Source organism: Balaenoptera physalus (assembly GCF_965194825.1).
Source record: "Balaenoptera physalus genome assembly, chromosome: 10".
NCBI classification, from domain to species: Eukaryota; Metazoa; Chordata; class Mammalia; order Artiodactyla; family Balaenopteridae; genus Balaenoptera; species Balaenoptera physalus.
The window spans coordinates 46,513,994-46,536,889 of record NC_138889.1 but is presented as its reverse complement, the minus strand read 5'-3'; the positions used below and the strand labels follow the sequence as shown (position 1 = coordinate 46,536,889).

Below are 22,896 nucleotides of genomic sequence, written 5' to 3'. Positions count from 1 at the left end.
TAAAATTCTGACTATATGTGGTATGATGAGATGATTTCAATGTGTTATATAGGCAGCACAGGACAGTGAACCCTGAGAAAGAGGAAACAAATGAGGGAAACCCAGTGATTGACCCACCTTACTGCCTGAAGATTTCTAGGCCACAACACAGGGTGGGGGGACCCTGAGTGTAGATGTGAGTTCAGGGAGGTCAAGGTGGTTGGAGTTCCCAGGACTGAAGCCTGGTTGCAGGTAAAGCTGCACAGAGAGACAGAGACAGACAGAGACAGACATCTCTAGAGGGCCCCAAAGGTGGAGTCTACAGCTGAATGCCGGTCAATTAATGTTTGTGAGGAAGTATTGCAGGTCAAGAAAAGAGGGCCCCAAAGAGAACCAGTAGAACAATGCCTGCATCTCACACAGGGCTGGGAGTAGTTGCTGTTTCCTCATCCACAATGGGAAATCCTTGAACTACGTGGGATGTAGGGGAGAGGACGTGGAAGGGGATTGCCCCACTAATGGGGAAATCAAGCCCAGATTAAAGACTTCGCTCTTCCCACTAACAGAGTCTAAAAGCAAGCTTTGAAAGTCAAGATTTCTTCCAGAGTTAACCCCACTTCCACACTCCCAGGCTGTGCAACCATGACTTCTCTGGCACAAAGAGGCAAGACAACAGAGAAATTAAAGGAGGTTCCACTCACACTCTTCAAGTAACAGACATCCCTTCTCCCAATTACTCTGGCCTGAAGGAAGGGCTCTCCCAGGGCCATTGGTGCCCATGCCACTGGCACCACTCTGCCATTTTGCTGTTGCTACACAGCGCAGCTTCATGACTGAGCCTGGTCTTGGGTCAGGGGTGGGAGAGAAAACAAGAAAAAAATGAGACTCCCCACCTCCACACTTTTCTGTTTTCAGGGGCCTCTTTGCTGATCCTCTGACGGGAAAGAGAGGGTCTCTTGGAGTTTTTCTGTGAGCTCCTGCTGTGCAGTTCAGAGACTGGGGACTTTCTTTGGTCCCGGAGTAAAGCCAGGAAAGAAAAGAGCCATAGGAAAACCAAATTTTTGTCACTCAGTTCTTTGAGATTATAATTCATTAGACTGATGCGCCACCTGTGCAAGCACCAGGCTGACCTGGCTCTGCTCAGAGACACCTTCTGGTCTGAGTCTTCTTGTCCCTGACAGTCGATCACTGTCCCCAGCCTCTGCCACCCCCCGCCCTGCTGTGGAGCCGTCAGGCTCACGCGAGCTTTCCGCATGTATCGCAGCAGTGGGCTATGGCAGTCTGGCCTCTGTCAGAGATCGGGACTGCTCCTGATGTGCTGCTGAGTAAACTTCAGCAATGCCTCTCCCACCCCGCTCAGATGCCTCCCCAGTCCAAGAAGCCTCTGCATTCTACAGCCAGCTCTTCCCCGGGCCCTGGCAGCCCTTGGTCCAGTGCAGAGCTGCGATGTGAAGTATGCTTCATGGGGCTGGAGTGTTCACTAGGCTCAGGCTGGGCACATGCTGGGGCAGTTTTCAATCTGCCATTTCTGCCCTGCTGGGGGAGCCAGCAGGCACACACATACTCCTGAAAGCAGAGTCCAGGCTTCCCACGTCCCTCCTGTTAATCCCAGAAGAACTCCCATCAGCCAAGGGGGCTAGTCTTCCCTACACAGTATTATACACTAAATGGTCCAAAAGGGTTGTTTATGTACTTTTTTTTTTTTTAAAGCTGAACATTCTTTTTTTTTTTAATTTATTTTTATTTATGGCTGTGTTGGGTCTTCATTTCTGTGCGAGGGCTTTCTCTAGTTGTGGCAAGCGGGGGCCACTCTTCATCGCGGTGCGCGGGCCTCTCACTATCGCGGCCTCTCTTGTTGCGGAGCACAGGCTCCAGACGCGCAGGCTCAGTAATTGTGGCTCATGGGCCTAGTTGCTCCACGGCATGTGGGATCTTCCCAGACCAGGGCTCGAACCCGTGTCCCCTGCATTGGCAGGCAGATTCTCAACCACTGTGCCACCAGGAAAGCCCTGTTTATGTACTTCTTAATGAAAAAAGTTTAATGAGAGAGCTTAAGATTTTAAATGGAATGTTGGGGATTCAGAAAATTAGTGAAACATTTTGGAAAATAGATTATTTTCATGGAAGATATACACAGTTATATTTTTTGAGTCATTTGCTTACTATAAAAAGAAGAAAACTTCCTTTCTTTAGTTTAGAAAATACAGGAAACGAACAATAGCCAAAAAATACTCTAGATGTAAGTAGGTAAAACATTAGTGAGTTCAATTTACTTTCTAGAGGATCAGTCAGAAAAGACTTTGTAATCATATATGCTTTATTGGATTATTTAAATTTCTGGGAATACAGTCCTAAAATGAGAGGATTCTAAGTGATTACGGTATACATATAAATTTTACACTAGACATGGATATCAGCAATATTAGAGCAGTGTCCTTTCCTGGGTCAAAATATCAAGTATATAGTCTGAGATGTTAGTAGCAGATGTTATGATCTCAGGATGCTGTAACAATTAAGCCATGGCCCATTGGCACAAAGATGGAGAAAATGACCACAGGAACCAAAGACAAAGCCTCAAACTCACCTGATGTATGAATGTCTGATTTATGCCTGAATAGGCATGCATTGCATGTAGGTGTAAAATAGACTTCTCAATAAATCTGCTGTGGTATTTACCTAATGCCATCCACGAAAATCAATTTCATGTGGATTGAGTCCAATGGGAAAGACAAATTCATCAGTTTAAAAGGAGTGAATATTAAAAGAAAACCTTTTTGACCCTTTTTTACACAGGGATTTCCTAATAAAGAAACAAAAACCACAAATTGAATAAGAAAAATGATCAATTAACTACAAACATTAAGCATTTCTGTTATCAAAAGTCATCTTAATGGAAGAGAAATGCTGGGAAAAACACTGTAATCCATAAAACTAGCAAAGGATAAGTGACCAGAATATATCAAGAGACCTGAAAATCTATAAGACCAATATAAGTCCATTACCCCAAGCACAGAAGGACAAAGCAATAAGTTCACAGGAAAGAAAGGCAGATATACATAAAAAGATCCTCAAACTCATTGGATATCAGAGAAATAAAAATTAAAATCACAATCACTACCTTCAGATATTTTTTAAAATAACATTTAAAATATTATTAATATTTTATTTTAATAACATTAAAATAATTTTTTTTTAAATTTTCAGCAGTATGGTATTCTTTTTTTTTTTTTTTTAGAAATTCACGGTCTTTTATTTATTTATTTATTTATGGCTGTGTTGGGTCCTCGTTTCTGTGCGAGGGCCCTCTCCAGTTGCGGCAAGCGGGGACCACTCCTCATCGCAGTGCGCGGGCCTCTCACCATCTCGGCCTCTCTTGTTGCGGAGCACAGGCTCCAGACGCGCAGGCTCAGTAACTGTGGCTCACGGGCCCAGCTGCTCCGCGGCATGTGGTATCCTCCCAGACCAGGGTTCAAACCCGTGTCTCCCGCATTAGCAGGCAGACTCTCAACCACTGCGCCACCAAGGAAGCCCCCAAAATAATATTTTTTAAAAAATATTAAGCTCTGGTGATGACAAGAGGAACCCAAAATATCTCATGTTGTGGGAGTAAAAATTGGTACAATTCTCTTGGAATCAATGGAAATCAATCTCTAGTGAAATTCAAGTTGAACATATTTAGAATCCTGATTGAATAATCTAGACAAGAACAAGTGCTATATGTGGCAGGTACAAATTGGTCCTAACAACGTAATATATAATCACCAAAATAATAATAAAAAAGAAACTCTGGCCAATCTCAATTCCATTACTGGTGAAATGGCTAAGTAAATCTAAGTATAGTCTCATTAAAGAATGTCATATGTCCTGGTTTCAAACTATATTCCAAAGCTACAGTAATCAAAGTGATATGGTACTGGCATAAAAAAATACATAGACCAATAGAACAGGATTGAGAGCCAGGAAATTAACCTGTGCATATACATTCAACTAATCTTTGACAAGACAAAGAACACACAGTGGGGAAACGATAGGTTCTTCAATACGTGATGTTGGGAGACTTAAGTTCCTTCCTGCATAGGGCAGTGCTTAGGTGTTACCAGGGCTAAGAAGTGCTCAAAGGAATTAGGAAAGCTCTTGGACTTTCCCAGCGGTCCAGTGGTTAAGAATCCACGCTTTCACCGTAGGGGGCGTGGGTTCAATCCCTGGTCAGGGAACTACGATCCCACATGCCTAGCAGCACTGCCCAAAAAAACCCAAAGGAAAGCTCTTATCCAAAGCACTGGGTGGTGCTTAGCAATCCTGAAGCAATCCTGACTGCAGGGTGCTAAAACACTGGACTCACGAGGGTTGGGGGATCCAGTGCCCTTAGCCCCTGAATGGGAATATCTAAACCTGGGAGTCACCTAGCAAGTCAGGGTCCTGATGGACTGTAGTGACCATGATCCTGGAATTCTCACGCCTCTTCCTTCTTGACCCACCACTGACTCATCTGCCTCAAAGGTCATGGGATTCCTCCTCTTCTAAGTCAGATCAGTGCTTAGTAACCACCCAGAAGAGCTTCTCTTTCCAGTGGGTACTTCCTGCCATGGGGATGGGATAGTGCGGGAACACTCATCCCACATCACCCTTTGCTGGGACCCACAGCTTACAGTGCAACCAGGGCTTAGAATCTAGTTTCCAGAAACTCAAATGGAAGCCCCCACCGCAACATCATCAAAACCTGGCGTACGTAATTTATTCAGCAAAACAAATATCTAGCAAAGGCCAATGTTGATAAACTTGATAGTCTAGATGAAACGGGTAAATTCATTGGAAGATACACACTACTAAAGCCCACTGAAGATAGAAGTAAGTAAAATGAATAGCTGGATATCCATTAACAGAATTGAATCTGTAATTTAATAAATTACTCTCAGTCTTCTGTTTTGAGCGAAAATGAAGTAGCAGGGATGGGATTTGCTCTTCTATCTTAAACAAGGACAACCCAGAAATGTGACATATAAAGGCAACAGTTTTCAGACATTTGACAATAAGCATCACAGGAGAGTAAACTTAGAGAGAGGGACCAAAGGAGGGGAGCCTTGTGACAGTCCCATTTTACTGCCTGGAGATTTCCAGACTTGTCACAGGGAGGGGGAACCCAGACAGAGCCCAGTGGTCTCCTGAGTTGAAGAGACAGGGTTGGAAGTTCAGTAAAACCAAGGTGGCTGGAGTTCCCAGGATTGAGTACTACTTGAGGGTAGAGTTGCACAGAGGGAGCTCCAGAGAGCTCCCACAGCAGGAGCCTACATCTGAGTACAGATCAGTGAATGCTTGTGAGGAAAATATCCAAGATCAAGGAAAGAACCACCCCAAAGGGGTAGATGGAGCAATACCTCAGGTCACACAGGGCTGGGAATAGTTCCCACTATCCAGAGTGAAAAACCCTCACAGTACAGGGCATATCTTTTAGGATACTTGGGGGGGCAGGGGGGTTGGTATTGTCCCAGTGGTGGGGAAAATCCAGCCCAGATTAAAGACCTCTCTGCTTTCTCCTTACACCGTTTATGAGCAAACCTTGAAAACTGGAGATTCTTCCAGAGTTAACACCACCTTCTGGCCTAGGACTGTGGTGGTCCTCAAGTCAAAGCAACAATAGAAAACACTTAAGAAGATTTCACACACCCCCCACTTTGGACAATAGGGGCCTCTTTCTGCAGTTCCTCTGGAAAAAGGAAAAAAGGGCTCTCTCTTGGGACAAAGCTTCCCCGTCTGCCATTTTACTGTTGCCACTCACTGCACCTTTTTGACAGTGGCTGATCTTGGGGCAGCACTGGAAGAGAAAAAGAAAAGATAAAAAGAAAAAAAATGATTTCCTCTCACACTTTTCTGTTTGCAGGAACCTCTCTTCCTGGTCCTCTGGCTGGAAATCAGGTGTTTATGTCTGAGCTTTTGCTGCATGCTCATGCTGTGCAGATCAGAGAACTGAGTCTTCCTTCAATTCAGTCAATGCCAGGAAGGAGAAGAGGAAAAATAATTCCACCAACTCACCTCCACTGTGGGTAATTATTCAAGTCTTAATTTCTCTCCTTATTTCACTTTCTAGTTTTAATTTTTCACATTCCTCACATGGTTACTTTTTATGGTCAGTTCAGAGTTTTCAGTTGTAATCTGTAGGTGAGACAGACTACGGAGAATGTATTCCATTTTGGCCAGTGCCAAAGTCAATACAAAACTTTTCAGTATGCAACAATTCTTGGACCCCTTCCAAAGATGAGGGCATTATTAGATTGCTTTAAATAATCCCTAAGCAAATATCTGAAAATCTAGTTATAATTTCTTTTCCACTACAACTTCATAGAAATACATATACTCCCCAAATTATTCCCTAAGCAACTTCTCTTTAAAGAGAGAGAGCAAAAGATGGAGAGATGGAAGGAGAAAGGGGAGTGGGGAGAGAAAGATTGATTCTTCTAAAATAGAAGAAAAAGAAAAAAAATTTTTTCCTTATGATAAGCTTTCCTAGATCTACTGTTTTAACAGCTTTCTTATCTATCATACATCAGTGTTAACTAGAGTCATTATGTTGGACAACACATCCCCAAAGAGATTGATTTCAATGTCTGATTACTTTACAAAGTTTTAAGATCTAAGTCAGTAACACTCTTTGAAATGAAATTTGACTGTTGACAGCTTGGATGTTTTGTGCATGTAAGAAACTAAGTTTATTGTCCATCCTTGAAAATGTATATTCAAGGTATTTTCACTCTACATATCTTCCTTAAAAGTACTGCAGTATCCAAGCATCTAGGCCTTATTATCTATACTACTACCACTCTGATAAAATATGTGTATATTCCAAAAAATCTCTGTTCATCATTGAGAGCTACTAATAGCAACATTGAGGAATCAGATCATACACAGTCTATATTTTGCCAGTTAAAATGAATTTCTGAGCCATGTACCTGAGCAATAACTTAATTCACATCTTTATTTAATATTTCTCATCGCTTCTTGAGCTGCTAATTGTGTCTACATTATAGTAACTTTTTTTGGTTACATAGCCTTTGCTTTTAATAATTTTCCTACACATTCATTCATTTGTTCCAATATATTTTTGATGTCTCTCATATCCTTAACCTGGTGTTTCATCCCTGGAATGTGGCTGGGAAGAGGACTAACATTGGCCTTCACTTCTTGCAGTCTGCAAACTAGAAAAGAAGCCCCCAAATCTATTGTGAGTTTTACAAAGGGAAAGAATAAGCTGTTCTTGAGGTCATATTATAATTGACCTAATCTAGTTTGGTAAACTGAGGATTAAAAGAGGAATAGGATTTAGCCAGATGAGTGGAGGGAGAAGAGAATTCTACGCTGCCCTTGAGTTTTGACAAGGACTCTCTGGACGGAGAATCCTCTGTGCTTTTTGTTCATGCATTTGTCTGCGTTTCCACACCCATGTATTCTTTAATCTCTAGCAACTTCAGATGGCAAATGAAAAGTACATGTATCCTACCCAATAAAATAAAAGAGATTACTTTTATTTAAATAAAATAGAAAAGACAAATGTACATCGTTAACATTATCACCACTTTAAAAAATAATGCAGCCATTATATCTCCTGAAGGTAAAATGAAGTTAAACACAGTGAAGTATAATTGATTTTCCCCATTCTAGAAGTCACCAGGATAGGAGCCCCTCAGCTACTAGAATTCCCGAGACCTTGGTCAGGTTGGTGACCTGTTCCTGATCATTTGGGTCCACACCAAATGAAAGGTCTGAGAGGGAAAGAGAAAGAGCGTGAGAGGAAATTACAAATGAGGGAACTTCTGGCAACATTAATAAAGCTTATTATACCACATTCATAATCCAGAAACACCCCTATCCAGCCCTGGGGTCTTTGAATATAGTGGGGTAAGAGTGGGAAGGTAGAAAAGAGACTGAAATGGTCCTCCACGCTGACACACAGAAGTAGAAAAATATCCTCAGAGTTAAGTAGCATATCATTCCTACTTGTCCAGGATTCCTTGCAAAGTCCTATAATCCAGTTACGAGAGTTTCCCACATTCACCTCCCAGTAATGTTTGCCAGTGGTGAAGGTCTGAGCGCCCCATGAAGGAGTATTCTCTGAACTTGCTGGATTACGGGGCACGTCTTGATGGTCAGGACTGCACTGCAAACGTCTCAGGTCTTCAGTCAGAGCCACATGACGATTTCTTATTTTATGATCCAACGTAACATACACTTTAGTAAAAAGAAAACAGCAAAGTCAAAGAACAGAGTTTTAAAGTTCTGAGGGATCGATAAGTGTGGCGGTATTGTGGCAGAGGTTTAGCAACCAAATCTCTGGAACAAAGCAAAGCTGGTTTGTCTTATTTGCTGGGAATATTCCAGCCCACCTTGACCATTTTCAAGATGCCAGCCATTTAGTAATACTCCTAAAATTCTGGAACTTGTAACAATTCATTCCCATGAGCGTGTCAGTACCAGCTAGCTCCAGAACACCCCTTTACCAAAGGTGACTAGACAGTGTGTCACTGGAAACCCAGAGAAAGAACAGGAAGGGCTTCCTGTCTATCTAAAGAGCCAGAAAATCTCTAATAGTACAACTAGATGAAGGAAGATTTTGAGAATACATAAAGATGTAGGATATCAGGCTCTGGCTTATTTTCACTAACTCCTTAAAAACTGGGGAGTTCATTCATAGATGTCAAGAAAATAGCAAAATGGCCCTTAATCCACTTAAGTCCTCTCATTAATCCACTCTCAAAAAATAAAATATAATAGTAATAAATACATTATACATTATATTTTAAATTTGATATTGTTGTTATTTTTAGTCCTAAATAGTGATCACATTGCTTAACATTTAAGCAAGCAAAAATAAAATAAACCAAAAACCCATTTGTGCCTTTTTTTAGAAGTGATTTCTCTCTTAGGATTTCTAATGGAGCCACCGCTGAATCAGAATCCAACTCATCCCATCTCAGGCCTGCTTCTCCTTTGTCTGCCAGGCTCACCCTTCAGTTGCATTTGTCTTAAGGGGCCCTCTGTGCAACAAATCATGGGTTCATTTTGTTTTGTGGTTGTACTTGTTGTATATAAAAATACTTTAAGCTTTTTAAAAGTCTTGTGATTTTTCAAATGTAATTATTACATTCAATATTCAGATAAACATTTAAATAACAACATTAAGGTGATTCTAAGAATCTGAATATCCACATATAACCACAGTTAACTACAAGATGAAATACACTGAATGGATATGCAGTTTTATAAGGCAGAGGGTTCTTTTTTTAAATTTTAACTCACCACAAGTAACTATATAAGAAACTGTCATATTCGATTGATTGTTTTTGACAGGCTTCAGTTAGCTTTCTCTGACTGATAATTAACAATAAATTATAAAGTTAGTTATAAAGCAGTGCCTGCTTCCCTGTCCTCTGCAAAGAACAGACAGAGCAATGAAGAGAGATCATCAGCATGTCTCTAGTCGTGAAGGAAATATTACTGCCTTCACACAGAGAGCTGCCTCTTACCTCGGAAGCTGTTAAGCCTTTCCAACATCCCAGTGATGGCCCATGTACTGAGCTGTGGGTCCATAGGCTGAGGAATGTACAGCTGCATTAAGTGACTCCTGTAAAAAAAAAAAAGACCCACTTACTAATAGGCCCAAAGGTATCATTAGCAATCCATTGATGGTGATTCATCAGAATCCTCATAATTAGGTTTGAAGGGTGTGAATTTAACTCCTCAGATGGAGGAACACAACAGTTGCTATTATATTTTACAATCTGTTTCCCTGCTCTTAGCATATCGATCTTAGTAGAATATGTCACCTCCATCATAATTGTGTCTGTTTCCTCCCTTCTAGCTTCCCTAGGGGATCCACACAGCAATTCTCATTTAATTCCTGAAATCTAATAGGTGGCAAATAGTTGGAACTTGCCATCTGATACATATGGAACCTCAGCACTATCTATGTTCTTTCTTTTTTTATTTTTATTTAATTTATTTTTTTTTCATTTTCTTTTAATTTATTTATTTATTTTTGGCTGTGTTGGGTCTTTGTTTCTGTGCGAGGACTTTCTCTAGTTGTGGCAAGCGGGGGCCACTCTTCATCGCGGTGCGTGGGCCTCTCACTATCGCGGCCTCTCTTGCTGCGGAGCACAGGTTCCAGACGCGCAGGCTCAGTAGTTGTGGCTCACGGGCCTAGTTGCTCCGCGGCATGTGGGATCTTCCCAGACCAGGGCTCGAACCCGTGTCCCCTGCATTGGCAGGCAGATTCTCAACCACTGCGCCACCAGGGAAGCCCCTCTATGTTCTTTCTTGATGATTCTACCTCACTCCTCGTCTCAGCATCCGTCTACCTGCTGCCTCTCTGAGCTTATCTGCCTTTCCCATAGATGACCAGGAATAATCCTCAAATATCAATAATTAGAATTTGAAATTAGGGGCAAGAAAAATAGTTGTCTCTTTGCAACTTCTACAGTAAGGCTTGCAACTGAAACTATACTCCCCTCAACCCTACTTTCACCTAAGGGTAGACTATATAAAACCTGGCAAACTTTTAGAGAAGGAAGGAATAAACGCAGACAGAAAGAAACTTCTCATTAAAAAGGGAGGGTCCATCTCAACAGAAATAACCTGATCACTATCACAATTACCATGATTTGAATAGAGGGGCAAACTTACCTTTTCATTGTGTCTCCCACACCCTGTAAAGAGAAAGAAAGGAAGGCTTAGCTTTCAGCACAAGCCCTCCTGTTTGTTTAGTCTAGTTTGAGGATATGAGATTATACCGGGAAATTCACTATCTCCAGTTTTCTTCCTTGGGGAAAATCATTTACCATTTCCCTTATCCTTAAAAAGATGAAACCAGTCTCACATTTACATACAGTTGATAAAATCATAATCTTGATAAAATTGAAAGTCAGAAGATGTTCTTAGGGCACACGAATGGCTGTGTTTTGTTGTAATCTACAGCAGGATTCACAGCATTCCCCAAAGTTCTTATAAGGGTGTGAAAGCTAGAACTTCACAACAGAAAGAAGGCATACCTCCCATATTCACACATATTACCGAGTACACATACAAAGTTAAATTATCTGCTCACAAGCTGCTCTCTTGCAGCTGGTCAGAAACTGTAAATATAGTCGTCCCTGAGTATATGAGAGGAATTCACTCCAGGACCCCTTGTATACCAAAATCCATGGATGCTCAAATCTCTTATATAAAATGGCACAGTATTTCCATATAATGTATGCACATTTTCCTGTATACTTTAATCACCTCTAGATTACTTATAATACCTAATATAATGTAAATGCTATGTAAATAGTTGTCAACATTGACAAATTCAAGTTTTGCTTTTTGGAAATTTCTGGGTTTTTAAAAAAAATATATTTTCCATCGGCAGTTGGTTGAATCCTCGGATGTGAAACCTATAGGGATATGGAAGGCTAACTGTATAGTAGAGGAATATAACAAGAAGGTTTGGGAGATTTTCTTCTGGATCTGTTACTTGAACCTTTCCACATAGTTATCCTTCTTCCATATAAGGCAAAAGTGATGTTTCGTCTCCAGATTATACTGGAGGAGCAAAACCCGCCATCCCAGAGGCAGAAGAAGAATCTGGACTTTGGAACAAGAAAAATAATGGAGGCCAAAAAGGATATAATTTCAGTGGATATAAATGCTTTCCAAGCAGGCTGGTGTTCAGCACCCTAACGTCCTTCCTTAGTCCTTACCTGGAGCATGTCCACATCTGCTTTAAGGCACAGTTCCTTCAGCTCCTCATATATTCTTCTCAGGAGTTTCCCCATATGAACCATTCTGGCTACATTTCTCCTGAGTCGCTGAAAAACGATCTTGCCTTCAATTGCCAACATCTCTAAATGTTTTTGCTTTTCTTCCTGGAGATATTGATATACCTTAGGGTATTCAGCTCCTATCATCACCATCCGTAGATTTACAAAACCCTGCAGTGACATTGGATTAATTAGATCATGTATCTGGATGGTTTTATTCTTCTCTTATCATCTATTGTCTACGTGTTATGTATAGAATACTTGTCTTAGTATGTTTGGGCTACTATAACAAAAGCACAATAGACTGCATAACTTATAAATAACAGAAATTTACTTCACACAGTTCAGTAAAGTGGGAAATCCAAGATCAGTGCCAGCAGATTTGGTGTATGGTGAGAGCCACTGCCTAGATAGCTATCTTTTTTTTTCTTTTTTTTTGCTTAATAATGATTAAAATATATTCCACTTTACAAAGCACATTCACATAATTGGTTTTCATTTTTTTACCATATGCATGTATTTTTTTTATTTAAGTGTAGTTGATTTACAATACTGTGTTAATTTCAGGTATACAGCAAAGTGATTTGGTTATACATACATATATATATATATATGTATATATCTATATTCTGTTTTTTCCCAATTCTTTTCCATTATAGGTTATTACAAGATATTGAATATAGTTCCCTGTGCTATAAAGTAGGTCCCTGTTGTTTATCTATTTTATATATAGTAGTGTGTATATGTTAATCCCAAACTCCTAATTTATCCTTCCCCCACTTTCACCTTTGGTAACCATAAATTTTTTTTCTATGCCTGTGGGTCGATTTCTGGTTTGTAAATAAGTTCATTTGTATGATTTTTTTTTTAGATTCCACATATAAGTGATATCATATGATATTTGTCTTTCTCTGACTTACTTCCCGTAATATGGTAATCTCTAGGTCCATCCATGTTGTTGCAAATGGCATTATTTCATCCTTTTTTGTGGCTGAGTAGTATTCTATTGTATAAATATACTACATCTTCTTTATCCATTCATCTGTCGATGGACATTTAGGTTGCTTCCATGTCTTGACTAGATAGTCATCTTTTGGTTGTGTCCTCACATGGCAGAAGGGGCAAGCCTCCACAGGGCTTCTTTTATAAGAATCCCATTCATAAGGACTCTGCCTTCATGACCTAATCACCTCCTAACACCATCACTTTGGGGGTTAGAATTTCAACATTTGAACTTGGTGGCAGGGGGGAGGGGGGAACCCAAACTTTTGGACCATACCTTCTGTTTTCTCTGCTCCAGAAGGATGTGTTCTCAGAGAGCTGCTGGTTCACTCCCTTTGCTTCTTTAGATCTCTACCCTGATATAACGCTCATAATGAGTCTTCCCTGACCAGCATACTTTCTCCCCAAACCTGTACTATTTATACACATCCCTGCTTTAATTTTCTCCCAAGAACTTTACAGATGTGAGGTATTATAAATGTTACTCTTTTTTATTTGTTACATGACTTCTCTTATTAGATTATAACCAACTGAGGTCAGTGATTTTCCTCTTTTTGTCCATTTCTGTATCTCTTTGTGGGCCTAGAACAGTGAGCAATGCATCATATGCCCTCCTATGAATGAGTGGTTTATTAGGAAATCCATCCTAAATGATCAAGATAATTTTATTATTGCCTTTGGTATTTTCACAGCACTGTATACAGGTTTCGGTTTAACGACATATTCTCTACTATAGCCTGTTGATATGTCTTCTTTAGAAGTGATTGAGTTCTTTGAAAATAAAAATGTAGTTTATTTTTATTAAACCTTCAGTTTCAGGTTCCCAGTTCATATATGTGAATCAATGAATGATACAACCCAAAATCCTTAGGTAGGCGTTCACAGTCTTGCCATGGCTATAATTACATTTCTAGCCATAACTCTCACTGCCTGCTTCATACCCTATGTACTAATTAATAGGAGCTACTTGCAGGTCCCAGACAATTCCATGATTTGTCTCATTTTTAGCTTTCTTGTCCCTTAGGTGTCTGTGTCATAAATACCCATGAATTTACAGATTCTACTAACACATTAGCATTGGGATGATTTTTACTTGTTTGAGAAGCTTTTCTTAACATTCAAAGTTTATTAATCTCCTACAGAACTCTATTTTTACCTCCATCCCAGTGACCATTGCCTTTTGTTTTGTGATACTGCATTTTCTTGTCCCTGCTGAAGTACAATGTTAGTGGTAGACATTGCTTTATCAAGAAAATCAGGAAAAATCTTTTAGTTACATATTGGGTTCATTCAACATGAAATCCTACATTGAAGGTCATGTTTTTCCATATGTAGCTCTCTCTGATCACTCACTCAGGGGACATTATGATTTAATTCAAGTTCTTCCACCGTAAGTTTTGAGGATATTTGTCCCAAGCTGGTTCCAGTGGATACAGGGTCTACTGCTTACCTCCCATACTCTGAATATGTTGGTCACTTTTTTTATATTGCTCTGATTTTCTTTTTTCTTTTTCCAAATAGACTTCATTTGCATCAGAAGGTTCTCCTGCAAAATAACTATAAATTGGAGTACTAGAAAAGTAAAGGTAGTACATTTCAGATACTTAAAAGAAGATAGAAGGGGATGAACATGGGACAAACAGTAAAGAGAGCAGAGATGTCAGTGATTTTCCTTGGGAACACTAACTGATAAATCTGAGAGATCAACCAAAAATAGAATGCCTAAATTTAGAAAATGTAATCTATTATCTGAGGAATCTAACACTGATATTGTAGTAACCTGGTCAATTTTCAGAAGTGAATCTTGCTTTATATTTAATTGTGAAATATTAGCCCTCAGTTTTCCTATGGCACTATAAGAAAATATTGGCCAGTGTTTCTAAATCTGCTATAATTAGAACAGGATCATCGTAATCATGGTTGTAGGAGCCAATGACTGTTACTGAAACTAGAGATTTATCCACCACGTTACTTACACTGAAATACCAGCACCCTAATCCTCATCAATTTCATCATCATTCCTCTCTTTCAGCCCAACAGAATTTAAACTTCAGGAGAGCAAGAATGTTGTCTAGTTTCTTCACCGCTTTATCCCTAGATTTCAGAATAGTGCCTGGCACATGGTGTTTAGAAATTCTATTTGTTTATTACATAAAATAATAATAACAATCAATGTATTTGCCTCATTGCCTATCAGATACAGGGTCGTCCACATTTCAAAGTGCATTCAGAGATATTACTTACCCTGTAGTGCTCTGCAACCTGCTTTATTGGATAGTGTTCATGCGCGGCATGCTCTGGGGAATGAGAGCAGAACAAACACAGCAGGCTCGTGTCAGCTTGACAGAAGTAGAGCTTTACCACTTGGTGTATCCTACACATCTGCTTGGCAGAGCTAGGTAACTGGCAGACAATTGATTCTCTGGTAGGAAGAATATGTTCCTTAGCAAGAAGAGTGGTTTTGAAGTCCATTTTCGGAGATATTGCCTTGCACACAGGACAGCAAGTTGCTGTCTGGGCATCTTCCCACAAGAGACAGAGGCAAGGAGTACAAAATCTGTGCCCACAGCTAATGGTGACAGGGTCTGTGAAATTGTCCTTGCAGATGGAGCAGATGAACTCACTGGGGAAACACTGCGTGAAAGCAGATTCCATGTTTCTGAGAAGATAAAAGGAAAGGACATTCTTTACCCTTGGCATGTGAGTTGAACTTTGAGCCTTCTCTCACTAATACACATATGTACCATAGGAGGACAGGCCATGTTTTGAATAGGATGGCAAGGCACAAAGAGAGTCCTACAGACTGGTAAAATGCATTATTATTTTCTAACATTGGCCTCCAGCACTACTTCTCATTTCCCTAGTAGAAATCCAGTATTTTTCACATATATTATCTCTCTTTCAAAGACAAAGAAATCAGAGGTTCTGGGCTCATTCATAGGCAGTGGGTCATACTGTGTCCAAAACTATCACAATTTTCCCCTTTTTTCCTCTCTCTGATTGGTTAGCACAGGGTATTTGTTCCAATTCTGGCCAATGAAATAAGAAACTAAGACTCCTAGGACAATTCCAGAAAAGATTTTCTTGCTTCAGAAGAGATGCGTGGAATTAAAAAAAAAACCTGCTTTTTCTGTTTCTGGACATTTTTTGGATACAATACCCTTTTGCAAAGCCATCTTGTGGTCACAACGTGAACTAGCCTAAGGAGAAAAGCCAATAGTCTAAGGATAACAAAAAGATGGAAAGAAACTGGGTTCTTAACAATGACACTGAACAAGAGTTAACTAATTCTGGAGAGGCCAATTTCTGACTAAATTAACATAAATCCCTATACGAAAGACCTAACAGAAGAAAGTTTGTGCTCACTACCACATAAAAAAAGAACTTAGCACAGTATCTACTGTCATATGTAATACGTCAGGGGTTCAACAAAAATTATGAGGCATATCATAAGGCAAGAAAAATGTAGTCTGAACAGGCAAAGCAGTCATCAGAACCAGACTTAGATACAACGCAGTTGTTAGAACCGTCAGACAAAGAATTTAAAATAACTGTGATTAGTATATTAAAGGCTTTTATAAAAAATGTAGACAACATGCAAGATAGGTAATTTCAGGAGAGGGATGAAAACTATAAAACAATCAGATAGGCTTGTCTGTCTGACAAGCCTATCTGATTGATATAATATATGCAGAGAATATCTGATGATATAATATATCTTATATATCATATATCTTATATCTGATAAGATATAACATATGCAGAGAATTTTGTGTTTGCATTCAGGAGTAGATACAATACAAGAAAGAAAAGTATCAGTGACTATAATGGTAGGTCAATATAAAATACCAAAACTAAACACAAAGAAGAAAAACAAAGAGTAAAAAATTAAAACAGAACAGAGCATCAAAGAGCAGAATGACAACATTAAATGCTGTTTATCATTGTTTAGCATCTGTGTAATTAGATTTCCAGAAAGAAAATAAAGATATAACAGGGCAAAAGAAACATTTAAAGAAATAATTTTAGAGACTCTTCCAAAATTAGTGACAGACACTAAAAAAAGATCTACGATATTCAGAGAATATCAAACAGAAAAATACAAAATGGGGCTTCCCTGGTGGCGCAGTGGTTGAGAGTCTGCCTGCCAATGCAGGGGACACGGGTTCGAGCCCTGGTCTGGGAAGATCCCACATGCCGCGGAGCAACTGGGCCTGTGAGCCACAACTACTGAGCCTGCGCGTCTGGAGCCTGTGCTCTGCCGCAACAAGAGAGGCTGCGACAGTGAGAGGCCCGCGCACCGCGATGAAGAGTGGCCCCTGCTCGCCGCAACTAGAGAAAGCCCTCGCACAGAAACGAAGACCCAGCACAGCCAAAAATAAATAAATAAATAAATATTTAAAAAAAAAAAATACAAAATGAATAAGCAAACAAAAAACACACTCAGGCAAGTCGTATTCACACTGAATAAAAACCAATAACAAAGAGAAATTCTTGAAGGGAGCCACCAAAATAGGAAAAAGAAAAATGAAGATTACATACAGAAGAATAAAGATAAAAATTATAGCAGAAAGCTTATCAGAAACCATGCAAGCAAGAAGACAGGTAAGTGACATCCTTAGATTGCTGAAAGAAAACAACTGTCAACCCACAATTCTACAACCAGTGAAAATATACTTCAAAAGTAAAATAAATATTAGAATTTTCCAAAGAAAGGCAACTTGAGGGAATTCAGTGCCGTCAGGCCTAATCTGTAAGAAATACACAGGGAAGTTCTTCAGACAAAAGCATATGATGCTGGGAAGAAAACTGATCTACATGGAAAAAAATGAAGGACACTGGAAATTCAATAAAGACAAAATGTAAGCTCTTATATTTTAATTTCTTTAAAAGATAACTTACTGTTTAAAGCAATAGTTTAACAATGTATATGTTTATGAAACTTATGACAACAATGACACAAGAGATGGAAAAGAGGAATTGGAAATATTATAAGGATTTTACATTACATGAAAAGTAATATAGTATTACTGACGGTGGATGAAGATTATTTAAAGAGGTATATTTTAAACTAACTGTATGTATTCATGGATGATATGACTGTGAGTGTAGAAAATCCCAAAGAATCTACTAAAAAAATCCTGGAAGTAATAAGTAAGTTTAGCAAGGTCAGAGAACAAAAGGTCAATATATAAAAGTTGATTTTATTCCCATACACAAGTAATGAAAAACTTGTATTTGAATTTTTTGAACCTCACATTTATAATAACTTGAAAAGGTGAATTAACCAAATGCAATAAATTCTAGAGATCTGATATACAACATTATAGCTATACTTAACAATAATGTGTTATATAATTAAAAATGTATTAAATGGGTAGATCTCATGTTAAGTGTTTTTATACTACAATAAAAAAAAATTAAAGGGACAAAGGAAATTTTGCAGGTAATGTATTGATATGTTCATTGTCTTGACTGTGATGGTGGCTTTGAAAGTGTTTACATATATCAAAAGTTTGTCAAATTGTACATTTTAAGTATGTGGAGTTTATTCTTTGTCAATTATGTCTGAACACATAATTTTAAATTTTAAGAAAGTGAATTAACTAGTTATCATTTTTAACAAAATATGTGCAGGATCAGCATGGCAACAGCTACAAAACATTGATGAAAGAAAAGAAAGATCTAGATAAACGGAGAAACATATCATGTTCATACATTGAACAATTTAATACTGATAAGATGGTAATCTTCCTCTATATGGTCTATAAATTCAGTGTAATCTCTAACAAAACTCTAGAAAAATTTTGTAGGTATCCACAAGATGTTTTTAAAATTTGTTATGGTATACCAAACAAATAGAATAGCCAAAACAATCCTAAAAAAATAAAATCATAACACTCACATTACTTGATTTTAAAACTTAGTGGAATTCCACAGTATTATGACAACACAGTATTGAGAAAAGGATAGACGTACTGATCATTAGAACTAAACAGAAAGTAAAGAGGAGACCTGCAGAAATATAGTCAGCTGATTTTTTACAAGTGTAATGGCACTTCAGTGGAGAAAGAATAGCCTTAGATAAAACAACAAAAGCACAATCCATGAAAGAAATACAGATAAATTTGACTTTATCAAAATTTAAAACTTCCACTCTCTGAAAGATATCATTATAAGAATGTAAACCAAGCCACACTCTGTGAGAAAATATTTGCAGTCAAACAACTGATAAGGAACTCATATTCAGAATATAAAATGAATACTTAAAACTCAAAAATTAGAAAGCAAACAACCCAATTTTTTAAATGGGCAAAAGATATAAACTTCACTAAAGAACATATTTAGATGGCAAATGAGCATATAAAAATGTGCTCAAGCATTAGTCATTAGTGGCATTGGAACTAAAACCACAATGACGTATTGCTATATGTCTATTAGAATGGCTAAAATAAAATTTTTAAAAACTGACAACATCAAATGCTGGTAAGGATGCAGAGCAACAAGAACTCTCCTTTACTGCTGGTGGGAGTGAACAATGGTACAGTCACTTTGGAAGACAATTTGGCAGTTGTTTTTTGTTTGTTTGTTTTGTTTTTATAAAACTAAACAAAGAATCATCACACAACTCAGCAATTTCACTCTGAGATATTTATCCAAATGAACTGAAAAGACTGACAAGACAGAAGACAAGACTTCTCTGGATCCACAAAGATTACAGAAATGTCTCACTCTTCCTATTAAACCTGGAACTACTATGAAGGGAGACACTGCAGAGGTTTCTCCCCTGAGAGTCAATAGAGAACCCCCTCAAAATTTGCCCCACCTCCTCTCCTGGCTTCCTTAAGTCTCAGCAAAGCCTAACCATGAAGACATTTAGCCTGAGAATTAAGATACTATATCCTAAAGAAGCTGGGAGAATTATCCAGCATGTACTTGAAGAAAGTGTGAGAGTCCCCTTAGGACTGGATTTTGAGGATGCTTCATCAAGGGGGCTAGAACATCAAACAGGATAAGAGAGAGTTTATTGGTCTGGGGGCACTTTCTCAGGATATAGGATATAACACTTTGGAAGGATATTAGAAGACTAGAACATTTGATGTTTGCAGGCTCCTACAAGCCTGGAAAAAGCAATGGCCTATGCTTAGTAACAATGAAATGCCTGAATTGCTCTGTAAGATGGGACAAGACAGGATTAAAAGGCAAAAAGACATTTGTATCTTGGAGTGGATATATTATGAGGTCAGAAGGTCAACCATAGCATTGTGTTTGTCAATAAAGAGAATACACTATTCACCAAGGTTATCACAAATGTGCTGGTGAGAGGGATCTAGCATCAGAAAGAAGTTCAGTGGTAGCTATCCTCTCCAGGATTGGGATGATGATAAAAGTGTTTACAGAGCTTGGCTACTGATATCAATCAGATGATAGGGCATTTAACCGCCAGATGCCAGCAGACTGCATTTTTGTAATGACTAGTAAGGACTGAGCAGGAACCAAGATGGCTTGACCCACAAGGAATTGCCGAGATGGTTAATAAAATGAATAGGATCCCCAGAGGCAGAATAGATACAAGAGAAGCCAAGAATACTGCTTTAAGATATAATCAAAAGAAATCAAGGAAGTGTTATCAGGAGGCAGAGTGTTGTTTTCTCCAATTAAAGTAATGATCCTTTTTTCCAGTTCCCAGGACTGAGACAATTTTCAGACTTAGAACTCCTTGATTGATGAGGTGACCACATCCCTAGGAGTAAGTTCCCTGTGACACCATGACACAGTATTATATACTGTAATGATTACCCAGTCCTAATCCAAAGGGACCTATGACTAATAACTCAAGTGACTGTTCATTAGGAAAATGGGAAGATGCATACATTTTGATTTCACACAGGGTATGAGTTTTAATTGATACCTGGAGACCTGAAGCATAACTATCACTTCATGTTAGACTGGGAACTAATGAGAATCAGGTAAGAAATGCAGCTCTGGAAAATCCCAGAGTATAGTGAGTCTGTTGGGTCTGTAGACCCACCTAGTGGTCATTCTCTTGGTAAGTGAACATGCACTGGAAACAGAAGACCTCACTCACAAGTCTGGCAGTTGACGCTCCCTGAGTTCCCTCAGCTGGGGCTGTTGCCCAGAATATCTTCATATAACCTCTTCATGTAGTTGCTTGGGGGCTTCCTCACAGCATAGTAGTTAGCTTTCTAGAGCAAGGATCCCAATACTGTCAGGTGGAAGTTATTCTACCTTTTGTGCAACACAGAGTATCTCATCTGTTATTGCCACAACCCTACCCAGGTTCAAAGGGACGGAACACTTTCAATGGGGAGCAGTATTGAAGTTACATTGTAGGAAGAGAACGAAGGATGGGATATAGTGTTGAGTCTATTTGGGGGTGAGGAGGGGAGGAATAAAACCCGCTATATCTGCTCTTCCTAATAAGCTGATCTCAGGGATCTGCATCCAGAGAGTGAGGGCCCTGGATATAGTGGATTCAATGAGATAGCTCCACATTTCAAGCTCCAGATTTCTATTAAATGCATCTCTAGTTCTCTGGAAAATTGGCACAGTAAATATTTTTTCTGTTGGGGGGCCCTTCAAGGACAACTGGACAATTACTCTGAATACAACATAGTAAAAGAGTGTTGACACAGATATGCACAATACTGAACGGGAGAGATGTTCATCTCCTCATAGAGCACCAGGAAAAGACTTGGTGATTCCAGGACTGAGTGGGGAAGAAGGTCAGTACCTCTCCTCTGCAGGAAGCCCCTTCTGATGTCTCCATATTTCACTGAAAGTCTTATTAATATGGGCCTTGTGGACTTCTGTCCATGGGAGTATTTCTGAGTAGAGGGTGGCATATCCTGCCTTTAATAGACAGATGTTAAAACCCCATAGCTGAGTCATCCACTGGACCTTACCAGTAAGTGTGGCCTGAAGAGACTGAAACTTGCCCCCACTCTCAGACAGAAATTGTTCTACTCTCACAGTCCCCGTGCCTCCCATACTCTGAAGGGACAGTCAGGCTAGTTCTTATGACCTCCCACTCTTCTGGATTGTGGAAGTTTCTGATGCTGGCTCTGAGACATGGCCTCTCTTTGCTAAAATCGAGTGTCTATATTACCATTCTGCTGTGAAGGAACAGGCCCTGTCCTTGCCACAGGCTTTTGACTGTCTTCCTATATGCACCTCTACTCTGGCCCTACTGAACCATGATGTCTGACAAAATCACTCTGAAATCTTTTTCCTTCTCCTTCAGTCCTCGGTCTGGCCCAGATCTCAGTACAAAAGTCTGGAATGTGTCTACCCACATTCCAGGGCTCTGCTCTTTCTCTTCACTTTCATAACATAAGATGTGTTGATCATCTAAATATCCCACAATGAGAAATGGCTGCTGCTTGTTCTTACCTGAGACCCAGCAATAAAGATGTAGGATCAAAGGGAGGAAGTGGCAAAAGAAGTTTTCCAGAATATTCAGTCATGTTCCTGTGATGTGGCCTCATTTCCAGAAGCTGGAGTGAAGGTTCTCCTGTCCTGACTGATTCCACAAATATGTGAGGAGGTCATGCCTAACAGGACAAGGGGTATTTGGGATTATGTAATAGGAAGAGAGGAAGAGGAAAGTAAAGTCCAGGTAAAGGATCAGAGATGAGAGTAGAACAAAAGAGACATCAGGAGTAGAGAGGAACTTAGAGAAAGCAGTGCAAAAAAAGAGATGCAGTTATAGAGAAATTTGCATGAAAGAGTTACTGTGACCATGTGGGCAGATATAGAGAAAAAGAGGTTCAAACAGTGCCTGGCCCAAAGTAAACTGTCCTTACTTTAATTGATGTGCCAACAAATCCAAAAGAAAGATAATCCTTGGGGAATATCAGCAGGATTGTAGAGAATATGAGATACTGATAAAGGAAACAACAGGAAAAACTTCCTGCACATTTCAAAATTATTCTTGGTGGTAGAAAATCCCATTTCAAGGAGTTGGCATGAAACTTCTGCTGTTTTTTAACACCCAAAGTGAAAAAGACAGTGAAGAGCACTGTGGCCTGTGGTTAAGAGCACAGGCCCTAAAGCTAAACTGCTGAGTTTGATTCTCAGACCCATTGTTCACTAGCCCTGGTCAACG

At 39.3% G+C, this 22,896-nt stretch overlaps 1 protein-coding gene and 1 pseudogene across 6 annotated transcripts in view; one reads left to right on the top strand and one right to left on the bottom strand.

Annotated features, from left to right (window-relative positions):
* Positions 1 to 22,896, top strand: part of NAALAD2 (N-acetylated alpha-linked acidic dipeptidase 2) — a 115,041-nt gene that overhangs the window by 8,322 nt on the left and 83,823 nt on the right. For 2 of the 5 annotated variants that reach the window (XM_082409893.1, XM_082409892.1), the window contains exons 1-2: positions 5,885 to 6,020; positions 15,373 to 15,467. The exons of 1 other annotated variant lie outside the window; for it this stretch is intronic. Coding sequence is in view for 2 of the 4 variants with exons in the window: in XM_082409890.1 (XP_082266016.1) it covers positions 5,858 to 6,016; positions 15,373 to 15,467 (254 nt within the window). In the remaining 2 variants the exon portion in view is untranslated. Of the gene's footprint in view, positions 1 to 5,857; positions 6,021 to 15,372; positions 15,468 to 22,896 lie in introns of those variants that run through there. 2 more of the 5 variants (XM_082409890.1, XM_082409891.1) reach the window with 2 other exon arrangements.
* The window catches only part of LOC309636688 (mitochondrial import receptor subunit TOM6 homolog pseudogene), a 115,408-nt pseudogene that overhangs the window by 40,309 nt on the left and 52,203 nt on the right, over positions 1 to 22,896 (bottom strand). The gene's annotated exons all lie outside the window — the stretch shown is intronic.